General features: G+C 39.0%; 1 protein-coding gene across 2 annotated transcripts in view; it reads left to right on the forward strand.

Annotated features, from left to right (window-relative positions):
• KCNQ5 (potassium voltage-gated channel subfamily Q member 5) overlaps positions 1 to 16,843 on the forward strand; it is a 609,909-nt gene that overhangs the window by 527,214 nt on the left and 65,852 nt on the right. For both annotated transcript variants that reach the window (XM_030929123.1, XM_030929124.1), the window contains one exon: positions 5,595 to 5,815. In XM_030929123.1, the coding sequence (XP_030784983.1) occupies positions 5,595 to 5,815 (221 nt within the window). The remainder of the gene's footprint in view (positions 1 to 5,594; positions 5,816 to 16,843) is intronic.

Here is a 16,843-nt window from a genome sequence, read left to right on the forward strand (position 1 = left end):
AGACCAGCCTGACCAACATGTTGTGAAACCCCATCTCTGTTTTTTAAATGCAAAAATGAGTTGGGCGTGGTACTGCATGTCTATAGTCCCAGCTACTTGGGAAGCTGAGGTAGGAGAATCACTTGAACCTGGGAGGCAGAGGTTTCAGTGAGCTGAGATCACACCACTGCACTCCAGCCTGGACGACAGAGCAAGACTCCATCTCAAAAAAAAAATTAAAAAAAAAAAAAATACAAGCCATCATTCTGAAGAAGAGTTTTTTAAATACAGCTCAACTGAGCAATAGTGAAAATACTGTTTCATCGGTTCTCTTTGGTACAGTCAGGTACAAATTACTGTTAGTATCAACTGAACCTGCTGTTTTTTCCTCTACTCCAATCATAAAATACTTCTTTAGCATCATTTAATCACTCATTTCTTTTCCTCTGAGTTCCCACTAAAACAGTACTAATCTCATATATGTGGTGGTAAATGTGTTTATTGATTTCATTCTATTAAAAAATTAGTTGGAAAATTTATTTTTTTTAAACGGGATAGGTTTTTTTTCTGTTTTGACATAAATTGTCATTTTTCAGAGAACTGAATTTACCTGTGAACCCATCTGGCCAGAATAAGCCAATATTCTCACCTTGAGGTTTTATGTTGTTCTCCCTTCCTCCTTGACCAGATTATCAAATAGTAGTTGGTTAGTCATCACTTTGATACAAAAAGACTTTTCCTTCTATCTATCTAAGTTTTATTGCTACAAAAACAGATTATACTATCTGAGGTTTCGAGATTATCTATACATCTTGCTGCCTCTAGTTACTCTGTCTTCTTAATCAACAATGGTTGGCTATATGCCTGCTTGATACTTAAGCTTCCTTAATGGCAATTTTAAAAGCATTGCTAGAACCCTTTCAGATTTCTTAGACAGTTAACAAAAGTTGCTTTACCAGGTAAAGTCTCAACTGTGAGACTGTTGTAAAGATGCATGTCTTAAACGTTAAGGCACAAATGATATTTTTGTATTACATTACACTCTTGTGCTGTGAGCCACTGAGTGCTTTTCCTGAACCACTCTTGTGTGGTTGGCTTTTGGGGGTGGGTTCTGAGGCTGTGTGTGGCTCTTGGAGAGAACTCTAGAACCCTGGTGGAAGACTGTGTGCTCTTACATTTCTTCTGCATTTATTTTCCATTATTTCAATTTTCTTTCTTCTGTGTGCAATGAATGATCTGCATGTGTTGTTAAACTAAACTCAGTAAGACTAGACTTTGTTTTTTTCCAACATAGTCAACTTGTATCCTTATTGGCAAAATGTTCCATTGTTTCAAAAACAATCTTTCCAAAATGGTCTCTCCTTCTGTTCACATTTATTGATAGAGGAAATGGATTTAGTCTTCTAACAACACATCATAGGACTTAAAATAAGAAACGTACTTTTCTTTCTTTCTTACAAACCAGCAATCTAGAATCTTTTCTTCTGTTTTGTTGAACATATATTCTTTCTGACAATTGGTTACCTATATCAACTATAAATGCAGATGTTTCACACAAACCAAGAACTTATGTTTTTAAATTTCAACAATTAATGTTATGAATTTATTGATTTCTGTAAATATTTATTCTTTGAAGTTCTAAAATATGTTATTACTCAATCATGTATACTATGTTTTATTGATACTTATTACAGGGGTAGCTATATTCTAAAGAATGTATTCTTACATGCTAACACAGAGACTATCATCATTTGTATGTAATGCCTAGTTCAAATTCAATTTATCGACCTAACCGTTAAGATCACTGGATATCTTTCAAGCAGCACAATTAAACAACATAGTACTCTCTGCTTAGCCTGTGTACTTTTATATTAAAAACAATAAAGCCAAATGGCTTTGTTTTTATAAAAGAAAGAATCCCTAAGCACTTTCCTATTCGTGAAATGCTTAGTAATGTGCTGCTCTATTTCCCTCACTCCTAGTAAGTTCTGTAGTAATAAGCAGAAGCTCTTCAGAATGTACACCTCACGGAAGCAGAGGTACCCAGCATCCGGGCTATTGACATGAGATTTGAGAATGCCAACTAATCTCAGGTGCATGACCAGGTTACACCGCCACCCCACCTGAGCCCTGTTCAGAGACTCACTCGTTCTAGGGACTTCTTGAATGAGATTTTCAACCCGCTTGTAATTTTCCGTGTTGCCTGTTGCCTGCTTTGATACTCTCCACCGCTGGGACAAATAGTCGGCGTCCCGCGTAGAACTGGCAGTCAGCCCTTTGGCGCCTCCTTGTGGTTGGACAACTGCTGAGCTGCTGCACGCACTGAATTGTTATGGCTCAGTTGCCATATTGTGCCTGAGGCGAGAATTTGTAGAATGCTTATCCCATGAAGGGCTAAAACCCTAATTAAGTATAACAATAACTACAGCCTTCTAAGTCCCAGAGGATTACTGTGGGGTTATGATGATGCCACACAGTTCCCTGGCAGGGAACAGCTGGTAGTAGACTGCATGCTAGGCCATTTGAATAACCTGTACATCTGATTCCCAGAGACGGGAGAATTCTCTCTTGCAGGGTGACAGGGCAGGCTCTGCTGAGCATGGTCCTCAACTGTAAATGTGGGACTGTACACTAAGAGAGATGCTCCAATCAGTGACCACAGCAATTTTTTGTTACTTTCTGCAAAGCAAGATCTCCTTGTTAGTCTCCTGGGGATAATCTTTGGCATTCTTCCTAAAAGTACTGTTACATAAATCTTCTTCAAAAATCATATTCATAGCTGTCACCCAAAAAACCAGGAAAATAATGAAAACTTTAGTGTACCAGTGAAGAGTCTATATTTTTAATCAATTCAATGTGTGTTTTCAGTAACAGTCACCTAATCAGCTTAATACTCATATAATCAAGATGCTCTGTTGATTTTCAAAGGGAAACAAAGTAGAAAAATAATAAAGTGAGTTTTTTGTAAGAGGACACAAGAACGGATCTTTGCCTTGGAAAAGAAAATTTTGCCTGGTTAAAAAGTTCTTGATTAGAATCTTATTCTTAACTTTCATATAATTATATCAAAAGAGAAAGTGAAAACATTACATTTTTTCTAATTTAGCATGTAATATGCTGAGTTTATTTTTAAATAATCCTCGGAAATCTTTAAAATAAAAGACATTAGCAAATATCCATGTAGTTGAGAAGAACAAAAGGGAAATGTTACTTAGAATTTATTTTTCTCAACTTTAAATGTTTTAAATGGTACTAAGATTTAGAGAATATTATTCCTACTTTCCAATTTATTCATAAGGTAATATCAAAATGTTTCATAGAGGCAATTTTTAAAAATATTTTTATAGGAATGATTTTTAAAATATGTTTATTATAAATAAATCGTGGTGGATTTAATGCTAATACTTTCATTTTGGATGTTTTTACTTTTTTAATAATTGAATTTTTTTAATTTTTCATATTAAATGTTTTTATGATGTCTTATCCATTTCTTTATTTAGTTGGCATAGAAAAGAGATATATCTTGAAAGTCTGAGAAAATAATTTTTCTCAAAAGCCAACCTTTTATAGTAATTAGCATCTGTTAGTTCCAGAAAAGGTAATAGATAAAATCGAATATAGTGAGGACCAATTGTAATGATACCTATGTCAACTTGAGCTATTCATTAATCTAAATAAAGGTGCAGAAGTGAGCATATGCTTCCTGAACTAGATCGTTGTAAATTTAAATTATGGAACAGATGTGTTGAAACTAAAAAGAGATTTGAAACTGTTACAATTTAAAAAAAAAAAAAGCTTGAGAAAAGTAGACATTTTGGGCACTATCCCTTTGACAGATTTGTTTAAATAATTGAAGGCTTTGGGATGACATGGAAAACCTAGCCTGAGAATTAAAAGATGCAGATTTATGATGTTATTGTTGCTCTTGTTTAATGTAATCTTATCATTTAATCACACATGTGTCAAGTACAGATAAACCCTTCCACTGTTGGGATTGTCAGAAAGAACTCTTGAACCCACCTAACCTCATCACCAGACTGCCCGGCCTGTTCTTTGCATGTGCCTTCAGCAAGTCATGCTGGACTTAGCTGTATCTGCATTTCAGAGGGGAGCTGTCAGTTGCATGGTCAACTTGTTTATTGTTTCCAGAACTCCCTGACCACCAGATCATGATTTGATTTGTTTTCATGTAAACACACATAAAACGTGGTGCCCTTTTAGAATATCGTTTGTTAAGCAACTAGGCATGGAAAAATAAATGTTACTGTTTCTTGTTAGCTACAAAACACATATCCACTAAACACATTTGCTGTTGGCATGCTGCAGTTGGGGACAGTGGACATTGCGGTAAGTGGAAAAAACAAGGCCTCCACTTCGTCTCAAATAAGCCTTATCCATGAGAACGCTGCTTTCATACCCTACAAAGGCCGCGGCATGACTCAGAGTAGCTGCTCTGAGAGACTTCCCTCAGACCCGTTGCCCATGATTTCTTCAGGCCCTGCAGAGTCTTGGGCCTCTCACATTGATGACAGTATCACCTTCTAATGAATGGCATAATTACACTATAAAGGAAACAAGAAAAAAAAAAAAAAAAAAAAACCAGAATGGGTACACAAAGCTTCTTACAGTTCATTTGATTTCCATAAGAATCCCTCAGCTGTGTTGCTATGTTTATCTCCATGTTAGAGATGAGGACCCTAGCCCCCATGTCTCTAATCCCAACCTGCCCTTCCTAGCATATCACAGCATATCTCTTGATTAGAAATGTGTGAAGATGCACTTTGGATTTTATGATTGTTGTTAATGCTTCTTTTATCAGCCCACAACAATTCAATCTTAGCCAGCATCAGAGAACTGAATGCCTGAACAAATATAATTTACCAGTAGCTGCCACAGCAAATCAATAACCTGTTAACTAGCAGGAAATTGTGTTAGTGAACATAACATCTCATTCTGTTCATCAGTCATCACATTCATTATATGTTGAGGCTGTTCTATCTTGTGTGGTTTTCATCTCACAAGAATGAATGTAAGCATAAAAGAAATCTAATGTTAAGTGTTGTATGTTTAATATTATGTATGTGGTGCTACCAACTGCTATGAGATTGCATGAATTTATGGATATCATAATCTTGCCTGGAATATAAAATGCATGCCAAATGTAGGTATATATGTAACTGTCATCCCTGTTTACCTGTAGAAATGTCTAGAAATTACAAAGAGATATGCTCCCAAACAAAATATAATTTTTTTAATCTCAGAAGTTGAGGTTAAAGCTAAAATTACCCAACTGTTTTTCAAGTGAATTCCAAAACAGTTCTTGGTTCTCTACGGTGTAATTGTGTACAGACTGCTGTATGACCTCAGTCCTTTCTACAATGAATCCAAGAAGGATGTATGTACCTGTAGAATGAGATTGATCTCAAATGAATGCAAATATAGAGATTAGATAAAGCTCAAATCTTAAATAAGGGAAAAATAATTGCTATGCTCCTACATGCTGAAAACATCTTGTCTATTGAAATATATGACCACATGAGCTTCATCAAATTATTTACCAAGCAAAGTGGGAGAAATTGCTTAAAATGGAATAATCATGCCTCTGTTCTCCACAGTCAGAAGCTGAGTTTTAAGGAGCGAGTGCGCATGGCTAGCCCCAGGGGCCAGAGTATTAAGAGCCGACAAGCCTCAGTAGGTGACAGGAGGTCCCCAAGCACTGACATCACAGCCGAGGGCAGCCCCACCAAAGTGCAGAAGAGCTGGAGCTTCAACGACCGAACCCGCTTCCGGCCCTCGCTGCGCCTCAAAAGTTCTCAGCCAAAACCAGTGATAGATGGTAAGCCCTGTTTTTCCATAACCATTTTTAATTCAATAGTGAGTGAGATTATGAAGTAATTAATTCTCCATAGTGCCACTTGAAGAGAGAAGAAAACAACCCCAGGGAAAGAATTGTTTGTTTGTTTTATTGGAAATTTATTTGTTGCCTTGGGCAAATGTACAGAACATAAGTTTACTTTTGGAAACCACTTTGGCAGCTAAATTTACATTTCAAAGAAGCCAACAAAATGTTAATTCTTCACTTGTATCTACAAATGTACTTATCAGATAAGGGCCACATTAAGATCAATGGGACTGTCATTCTGATGTATATGTGACGTCTGACCAGCAAAGGTCCAAGACCCAGGAACCACCAGGTGCTCTGTGAATATCTTGCAACACAGTAGAAGGGTGATCATTTCTGGTCAACAATGAAGGTGCTCTTTCCCTCTCTCATACACTCCATCTACCAGCAAATCAGACCACTGCTTATCTTCCTTAGAGAGGCTCCTGCTGAAAGTTATTTCAAAGTCTTCCAATGATAAGTAAAATTCAAGTTCTTCTCCCAAGAGGAGTTAACCTATTTAATTTATCATATTATGTGCAGACATTCACTTGCCAACACATTTTATTGAGTGCCACATAATTTTCATGTTTATAAAATAAAATATTTTATTTTTCATTTAAGATAAGCTTGGCTTTCCTTTTAACTAGGCCCCCTGGGATCTCTTATACTGGGCAAGGAACCAAAATCAAATACCATCTCCCATTAATGCATAAAAACTGCAAAGGCTATCAGTCCTTCTGTTCTCTTTCCCTAAAATAATGTGTATTTTCCCAGGCCCTGAAAGCTCGAGGAATAAAATTAACAACCAGGGGTCATAATCACAATGATCTCAGGCTCCCTGCAGTGAAATCCCTGGAACCTCATTCCACGGGTCCCTCTCAGCTTACTCAGAGGTCCTCAGGGATATCTCCTCCACGCTCACGTGAGCAACACAAGCCCCCACTTCACGCTTCACTCCACACCCCTGTGGGTGCCATGCTCTTCAGGACGACCCCTAGTGGCTGCACTGACGTGGCTACTCCTGGCAGAGCTTGCAGGTCCCATATGGGCGCAGGACGACTGATCCTGCCATGCTTCTTCGCAGCCTGTCCTGTGCTAAGGGAGGAAAAACCTCCGCCACCAACACGGGACACTCCTCCATCGAGCCACTTGCAGGATCTGAGTCACTTGTGGCACAGCTTTTCAGTGTCCTCTAGTTTCCTCACTCCCCTCCTAGGATTTTGGCTGAAAGCCCTTGAGCAGCTGAGTCAAGAGTTACCAGTGACAGGGCTTTATGTTGCACTCAAAATAGACTTGCTGAATGTAAATGGCTACATCCTTTCTGGAGGGCAATTTGGCAAAATATATTAAAAGTCTTTACATATGTCTAAGTCTAGACACATCCCACCTACCAATTCTATTTCTAGGACATAATAGATACAATGAAACAATATCAGACATTAGAAATGATGCCCTAAATTAGAAATTATTGACACAGAAAGATAGCAAAAAATAAATCATTCCATTTATATATATTATATAAATTCATGTATCTATAGAAAAAAGTATGGAAAGATTTACAAGAATGTATGAACAGTTACCTTTGAGTGGTGAGATCACAGTTATATTTTGTTTCTTCATTTTTTAATCTGTATTTCCTAATATTTCTACAATGAACAAGTAAAGCTCTTGTAATAAGAAAGCAATAGAGAATTTTCTTTAAAAAAAAAAAAGCCCTTAGTTTATAAAAACAAAATGATAGGGAAAAAAAAAGAAAAAAAACTCGCCCTTTAAAAAAAAAAAAATTAGCCCTTCCTTTCACACACTGCCCTCTCCCCTGCCCCTACTCTAGGGACCCTTGCACTGACTGTTACTCATCTAACGTCTCTCCTTAAGCTGATTTCCATCCAAGTGGTAGAAGGAGCAACTTGTCTTAATGGTGGGAACCGGTCTTCGTTGAGTGCAGGCATGGACTATGTAATGATGTTTAACATATTCTACTACAAATGGAACTTGTATTAGTTTGCTCAAGCAGATATAACAAAGTACTAGATGCCATGCCTTATACAACAAAAATTCATTTTCTCACAGTCTAGAGGCTAGAAGCCCAAGTTTAAGGTGTCAGCAGGGTTGGTTCCTTCTGAAGGCTTTCTTCTGGGCTTATAGATGGTCTTCTCCCTGAGTCTTTACATAGACTTTTCTCTGTACCCAGCCATGTGCAAATTTCCTCTACTTATAAGGATACCAGTCATATTAGATTAGGAGCCACTCTAATAACCTCATTTTAGTTTAATCACATCTCTAAAGACCCTCTCTCCAAACAGTCACATTCAGAGGTACTAGGGGTTAGGACCGTAACATATGAATTTTAGAGGGACACAATTCAGTCCATAGACAATGCTCATGCTCACCCATATCACAGCATCCCTGGCAAACTGAGATGTGTCCCTATCTTCATCTCTGGCCCTGGTTTCACACTGTATTAGAAATCACACATTACATATTGCAACAGATCCATATTCTTCTAACATGGGCTTCAAAGAGCATTCAGCTTTGTAATGTAAGGTCCTTACTGTTTGAGGATATTTAAATATAAAATTCATAGAATCTGGATTTTTAATTTGGAAAACAAATTCTCCTTGTACTGTTTGGCCAGAGCAAAAGACTCTAGAGTCACCACTATCTATCACAATATTTTCAGTATCTGCAAAGATGTCTCAGAGGTCAGACAGAAAGAGAAGTCCTATTCTCTACCAAATCACAGATTGGAAAGGTCTCCTGTCATCTATTTTCTAGGTTATTTCATATGATTACAGTTTTGTTTGTTTACAAAAGAATTGCTTCTCCCTTGTTGATGCCCATCTCAATTAAGTCTGAGTTTCCCAAGTGACCAGAGGACCAATTGCTGTTCTGTTGAAGTTACTTTGTTGGCTGCCCACCTGCAAGAGATAGGAGCTCCTGCCTCCTCATTTAATCCAATAGTCCAGAATCTTTACCTCTGATTGAATTCAATGTTGGGTCTTGGGAAGCTGGAAGTTCTTTTTTACAGGAAAAAAAATTAAGTAGCTGTCAAATAAATGTAGGCTTCAGTTATACATCTTTACTTATAGTGCCTCTTTAGGTTTTAAGTATTTCTAATATCTACTTACTACCATAGAAAATGATATATAACACTTACAGCCAGCTTTCAATTATTCCATGTCTATTTGCCCATTCCCTTCTGGGACTGTTTTCTTCTCCTCTGCTCTCCTCACATGTTTTAGGCATTCCATTGCCCATTAACATGCTCAGGAGAATAGATAAATAAAAGAAAGAATAATGAAAACTCAGATCAACCTTTAATAACTAAAAGTTACATTTGGAAAATAATAGGCCTGCAATTGAAAGACAGTATAATAGAGAAACAAAAAATATTTAGGATTAATCTGCAAATTTTAATAATTCCTGACAAATCTGATACCCTTTACTACAGATGGTAGTGTTTTCATAATGTAATGACTCTTTAAAAAGGTTATTAAATATCCATGGCATTTTTCTCTTGCTATTATTTTTAATAAGATTAACATGTTACACTTAAAAAGGGCACAGTTGTCTCTCACTGTCCCATACTTGTGTGTACCAGAAAAGTAGAAAGTAGCAGGCAGGTGCTGAAGCCACAAATGACAAAGAAAGTAAACTCTAAAGAACTGATGTGGTGTTGTCATACCAAATTTATTTTGACCTCTGTGATATGAATTGTATTTTTAGCTGAAAAATTCTATAATAAAAGATAGAAGTACTCTATTCATCAATGTATGTAACCCTCTTCATACAATTCTAGAAATTGGGTAATATAGAAATATTTTTGTCAAGTATATGAGTAATAATAATGACAAAACTAACATGTATTGAATTCTTCCCAGTGGCATGTGTTGTTCTAAATTCTTTACCTCTATTATCTTATTTAATTCTGTCAATACCCCTGTGGAGTAGTTGTGGTGTTATCCCCATTTTATGGATGAGGAAACTAAGAGTTGAAGCTAAGTAACTTGCCCAAGGTCTAGCAGGTATAAGTAAAGGAGCCACAATGCACATGCAGGCAACTGAATTTCACAGTCCTCCTACAAACGTATTCTAAGATGTTCTCCTAGATGTTATACCAATTTCCCTTTAAGCATCTTTCATTTCTTCTCCTCCCCCAACCCCCACCACCCACTTCTTGCCTTTGCTCTTCCAACTTCCATCAGTCAGATTCCCCTTCCCATATAAGCCACTTGACCATGCCACTATCCCATCTTTCTCCCAGCCTCAGCTGCCAAACCTCTCAACTACATCATCTCAAGGCAGCCAGAGCTAGAAGATTAGGCAAATTGGGGAAATGGCCTTTCAATGACCGTTCTCTGTTTTGATCAGGTATCTGGGAAGAGACTCAGGATGACAGTCATACTGGTCTGTGTCTATTTTCCGTGGGAGGGAGGCCAATGGTAGGGTCATCTGAGGCCTGTTTCAAGATGCAAAAGATAGTGTCAGAAGATGCACAGGTGTTGCCAAGAGACAAGCAAGTGGAAGGTGGCAGATTGCAAGTAAGAAATGTAGCAAGCAGCCAAAATCCACAAGAATGATACAAAGGTAGAGCTAGGAGAAAATCTTCGGATTTCTGGTGACTAGTTTTCTGCGAGGGAGTCCTAAACTTACTGAACCCCACTGCATTTGGGAGTGCCTTGCGGAATTGCAATCAAAGAGTACAATAACCTGGGCAGTGAAGGAGAAGGATGTAGCTTTAGGGAACTCCACCTCACAGTGCTTGATATTAGCTAAACACAACATTCTGTAGTAATTAGCATGTTCCTTCCGGAAGTTGTAATAGGTTTAAAAATCTCTCTCACATACTTGTATAACCGTGCATGTTTTAACAAATTTAACATTGTTTCTGCTTAAGGAGAAATTGCCATTCCTGCTGAGCAATCCTCAGTGCTCATGTTAGCTGCCATGGAAGGTACATCCTCATCAGGTGTTTATGGGAAAGACTGACACAGCCTGGGTCCTGGAGATGTTTAGGGTTCACCGGGGGGGATCTGGGTGAGATGAAGATGCGGAATATCTTCCGATTGTGGGAGTCCCTCAAGGCTAGTCCCTTTGTTCCAGGCACTGATGGTAATTCCTCTCTCTTCACTACCCTTCATGTTCCTTTCTCCTCTCAGCCACTGTACCAATTAGGATGCATTTAGCAGCAGGGCACAAAAGAAGCAGATTCAACTACCTTAAACTATAATGCAATTTATAATACATAGAAGGAGGCTCAGAGATAAGACAGCTCTCCACAAGCCTCAGGGCTCTGGCTTCATTTCTCTGATTCTCTGAGTCTTCTTTTGACTTTTTCCATCTGTCTGCCTGCCTCCTCCTCAGGCTGGAAGCAAAATGGCTACAGCAGTTGCAACATCTTCTCTACATGCAACACTTTCAGAGGCAGAAGGAGGCCATCTTATGTTTGCATCTCTTCTTAAAATTGAGGAAAACTGTCCATTCACATGTATTTTGCAGAATCCTCATGCCTAAAACAATCACTAGCATGGAGGATGGGGCCACCATCATTGGCTGTCACCAGTCAGGACCCAGCAGCTGGATCTCGGCCAGACTCCCCTAAAGCACATGATCAAGTGTGAGGGGAAGTAACTGGATAAATTGAAGGATTCAGTTTTGGGGACTGGATTTGGGGAAAGCAGCTTCCCATAGTGTAATATTTGATATAGCCAAGAAACCTCTTCCACTTTGGGTTGAGGGTAAGGAGGCAGCATGTCCTTAACCATGGTGCTTTCTTTCAAATATTCTGTCTATATGTCATTTCTGTTCCTCTAAATGTCTGGGCTTTTAAAAACATAAAAGCCAGATTTATACTTTTTTTTTTCACTTTTCTCTCATCACGTCATTTCCATGAGACAGCAAGCATAGACTAGAGTGTCTCCTTGAATTTCAAATGAAAGGCAAAGTGGGTAAAGGAACAACTAGCAAAAATAAATAAATTAGTATTTCAATCATATAATCCTTCCTCACATACAGTCAGCCCATAAATGTTCTATCACCACCACCACTGAGGGAAAACCGGTACAGTTCTCTTCCTCTCCACCTCCTCAGCAGCTTCCTGACACCTCGCTCCTCAAGCTGTTTCTCTTGGTGACTCCTTCTTCCTTCTGAAGTTAATAACTAACCCAGTCTCACCTAAAAATAGCAAAAAAGTAGAAATACACCATGTGGGGTGCCAGAACCCTCAAGTCTTCTTAAAGATAGTTAACTCATCCTCTCTTCTTTTAACCTCTACCTAGGTTCTAGGCCCACCAGTCTACCACAACCCTTGTTTGAGAATGTCAAGATCAGTGAAAACAGTGAGAAAAAGGCAGCATTTGAATGCAGTAGTTTTGACAACTATCGTGAACAGTCTCTTGTATCTATAATGGCCTGTTTTCTTCCAAGCAGTATAAATCACAGACTATCAGTATTTTATATTTGACTAATTTATGCACACGGGCTTTCATCTTACACTAATCCTCTTTTATGCTTATTTTCCAATGGCATCTTCCTCCCTCATGTTTTTCTCAGTCTCCCCAGTTGACATTTTTGGTGTTTCCACAAAATGCCAAGCACCACGCTGCACTTAGCATTTTTCCTCACTTTCCATAATGATGGCCCAACTTCAGCCAGGCCTTGATTATAATTTTCCACATGATGCTTCCTGGCACTTTCTGAAATTGCCTGATAATGACTCTGCATTGTGTTGACAGAAATAATTCTTGTTAAAGCAGTATCCTATTAAGGCTTCCACTTAACCTGTTTGTGCAGATTTCTGGCCTGGGATTCTGACTGAGTAGGGCACCCATTCCTGTCAGCCTCTATTTGTAAAAAAAACCTGAGGGTTTTCTTTAATGTTAAGAACAAAAGGATTTATTGAGAATGATTGGATCTAAACTCTAGAAATTTATTCTCCGTATTTAACTCTATATTCAGCGTAGTTGTTGGAGTAATTCTATGCAAAAGCCTACAAAGGGTATTCAGTCGAATTCTAAAACGCACTTTCAGTTCTTCCTTAACTTATTAGTAAAAACCATTACCTGAAGAAATTGTCTCAATCCTGATCCATACGTGGCTTTTTTCTTTAGTTGTCCGGGTTCTTTATTCAGTCCTTCAGGCATCTTCATTCAAAGACATATCCTAGTCCTCTGCTAGGGCCACTGGGGACCGTGTTAGAGGCTGGCTACCACAAATGCCTTTAAACAGATTATGTCTTTCAAATTGCAGATTTCAACCAGTCCCTATTGTCTTTCCAGAAACCCAAACCACCAATCCCCCATTCCTTTCAACCTCTCTGTTACCTACCTGCCTTTAACGGCATGGGTTTATAACTTCTAGTCTAACCATTTCATGCCCAGTATCCTTTGTATTATATCTCAAAAACAAAAACATCCTGGCGTCAACCTATAGCTATGCAACGTCATATGTATTCTTGTCCCCTTAAGATCTGCTTCTCCTATTGGGTGGAGAGTGACCTCTCAATCTCTGGTTTCAGAACCCAAGTGACTACGTTATTTCTAGGATTTCTGAGAATAGTTGTGTCTTTGTTTGGGCTTCTGTAAAAAACATACCATAAACTAGGCGGCCTATAAATTTACTCCTCACAGTTCTGGAGGCTGGAAGTCCAAGATGATGGTGCTGGCAGATTCCGTGTCTAGAGAGGGCCCACTTCCACATGAAGGAAAGGGAGAGGAACCTCTTGGGTCTCTTTTATGAGAGCACTAATCCCATTCATTAGGGCCCTGCCCTCATAGCCTAACCATCTCCCAGAGACCCCACCTCTTAATACCATCACTTTGAGGGTTAGGGATTTAACATATAAATTCTGGGGGGACACAAACATTCAGACCATAACTGGTTGCTTCTTCCATTACTTTTTGTGAAATGCTTGTTCTTAGTTTTTAGCGACAGAGAAATACTTTTCTATTTTGATTTGACTGAAGTTCCGCCTGGCTTTCTACTCTAACCCAAGTGCTCTTTGTATTATAAAATAGGATTTCAGTCGGATTTCTCTAGGTTCTGTCCCAATGTTTGTTGTTACTCTACAGTGTTAAGAAAAATTATATTCTGTTTCCATTGGTGGATAAAATAGCTCCCTGCTTGAGCTCTGAATGGATTTCATCTCCTCCCCTCCAGCAGAAACTGAGCTGCCAAATGACCTTCAAGTGCCACGTTAACCATACCTTTTGGCTTCTGTAGATCCAGGTTTCATTGAGAAACCCAGGGTTATAAACTGGAACTGTATATGTTGTTTCATCAACAAAGTGTGTGCATGTGCACATTGATACTTTAAAATGAATCCGAATGCTATATTAGTTATCTATTGTTATATAGCAAATTACCCTCAATTTAGTGGTTTGAAATAACATATAATCTCACAGTTTCTATGGTCAGGTATCCAGAGGCAGTTTAGCTGAATGGTTCTGACTCAAAGTCTCTTATGAGGTTGCAGTCAAGCTCTTGACTGGAGATGCTGGGAGAGAACCCATTTCCAAGCTCAACCGAGCATTTGCTAGCAGGCCTTATTTCCTTGCCACATCATTCACACCCTAGGTTGCCTGAATGACCGCATGACATGCAGCTGACCTCCCCCAGAGAGAACAAAGAGAGTACACAGACAGAAGCTGCAGTCTTTTATGACCTAAGCTCAGAAGTATTATGCCATCGCTTCTTTCATGTGCAAGTGGTCACACAGACCAACCCTGTACAGTGTAGGCGGGAACTATATAGGGGGGTAATACCAGGGGATGAGGGCCACTGGGGACCATGTTAGAGGCTGGCTACCACAAATGCCTTTAAACAGATTATGTCTTTTAAATTGCAGGTTTCAACCAGTCCCTATTGTCTTTCCAGGAACCCAAACCACCAATTCCCCATTCCTTTAAACCTCTCCGTTACCTACCTGCCTTTAATGGCATGGGTTTACAACTTCTAGTCTAACCGTTTCATGCCCGGTATCCTTTGTATTATATCTCAAAAACAAAAAAATCCTGGCCTCAACCTATAGCTACACAATTATATTCCACTCTTAGTGCAGACTTTCAAAAGTAATACTAACAAAATATTGAGCATATGATTACTGCAGCAACAAGTTACATAAAATGAGGAGGCCGGGTGCGGTGGTTTACGCCTGTAATCCTAGCACTTTGGGAGGCCGAGGGGGATGGATCACCTGAGGTCAGTAGTTCGAGACCAGCCTGATCAACATGATGAAACCCCATCTCTACTAAAAATACAAAAATTAGCCAGGCGTGCTGGCAGACACCTGTAATCCCAGCTACTCAGGAGGCTGAGGCAGGAGAATCACTTGAATCCAGGAACGGGAGGTTGCAGTGAGCTGAGATCGTGCCTTCGCACTCCAGCCTGGGTGACAAGAGCAAGACTCCATCTCAAAAATAAACAAATAAATAAATAGATAGATAGATAAATAAATTGAGGGAGCAGGACACCAACTAGTCAGTTGCAAAACCAAAGTGTCCTAACTTCTAACCCAGCTCTCTTTCTTGTACAATGTGTGGCCCCTCTTCAGCTTTTCAAGAGGTTGAAGATATGTTCTTGGTTGCTTCAAAGGACAGAAACAGAACTAAAAGGTGTGTGATACCAATATTTAGTTCAATATAATGACAGCTTAGCAGTTAGAGACTCCACAGCAATCGAGTGGATTCCATAATTGGAAACATTCAAATCAAAGTTGGATGATCAACAGTCAGGAATTTCTGGAAGCTTAAGGAGATCAAACCAGACAACCTCTAAGAAATTTTCTTCCAAACCTGAGTTTCTATAACCTGCTCTTCTGGACCAATGCAAAGTAACTTCCTTAGCCATTAACTCGTATCCTCACTAGCAATTCCAAACTAAGAAAGGAAGAGGAAAGCAAGGATTGGCTGAGGAATGCCTGGAGTGAATTTTCTGTCCTTACCCTAGTTTCATGACTCTTTGATACAGAGAAAAGTGCTACCCGCTGCTTCTTGCCTCTCATTCCTCCCACTCTTTCTCTTCCCTTTTCACTGCCAGCCATAGTCCTTTCTGTCCTAAGAAGTGCATCAGGTGTGTGCCACCCACCATTGTGAAGTTTATGTGTGTGCTCCATAGTGGCTCATTCTTAAAACTTGGATAAGCCCTCCACTGGATTTCAATTCAAATCAGAAAGTATTTGAGGGCTGCTACTCAGAGCTAGCATGTTTCTGGGCATTTAGAAGGCAGGGAGGAGGCGTGACATCTGTCACCTCAAATAACTTGCTGTTTGTCTGTAAGTTTTACCACCCCAGCCCACCCCAGTTACAGTATTGATTGGCACTGAGGGGAACAAAAGGCATCTTTCTCATTCTTCAGACTTCACAGTTTGCAGAAAGAATCTGTGGGTGATGTCCAAAATTCGCACAAAATAAGCACAAAGTTAACCATTACACACATCACAGAATTTAGCCCATATTTAAGAGAAGCACTTTTCAGCTGCATGGTGATTTTTCCTTCATATATCTCCAATTATTTCCTTCAAAGGCACACTTAGTTGTCTGCTGCACAAAGAGAAACCAATATGACACAACTTTAAAATTATATTTAATCGCTTTCGTGGTGTGCTCTACTTGGTAAAGAAGGGGGGAAAAAAAGGTTAAGTAAAGGCCAGGATCCTTTTTCTGCAATGGATGACTGACATGGGAAAGACATGAGTTACCCAGGCTTTGCTTTTTGCTACCTGCAGTATAAAACTCCCTGACATTGTCCCAAATTCCTTTTACAGGTATTTTATTTTCAAAATCTAGTTTTGTTCAGCTTTTCTTCCCTTGCCATCTTTTTCTTCTTTTTCATGTATAATGCATAACAACAGTTTCTGAACTCCAAAAACATAGAAACCTCAGAATAATATTGCCTGGGAAAAATTAATCTCTGTACCTCCAGCTACCAAGAATCATTTGCACATGAAACCCTGAGATTTGCAACTTTCATTAATCTAATGCA

The sequence above is a fragment of the Rhinopithecus roxellana genome, chromosome 4 (assembly GCF_007565055.1).
Source record: "Rhinopithecus roxellana isolate Shanxi Qingling chromosome 4, ASM756505v1, whole genome shotgun sequence".
Classification (NCBI taxonomy): domain Eukaryota; kingdom Metazoa; phylum Chordata; class Mammalia; order Primates; family Cercopithecidae; genus Rhinopithecus; species Rhinopithecus roxellana.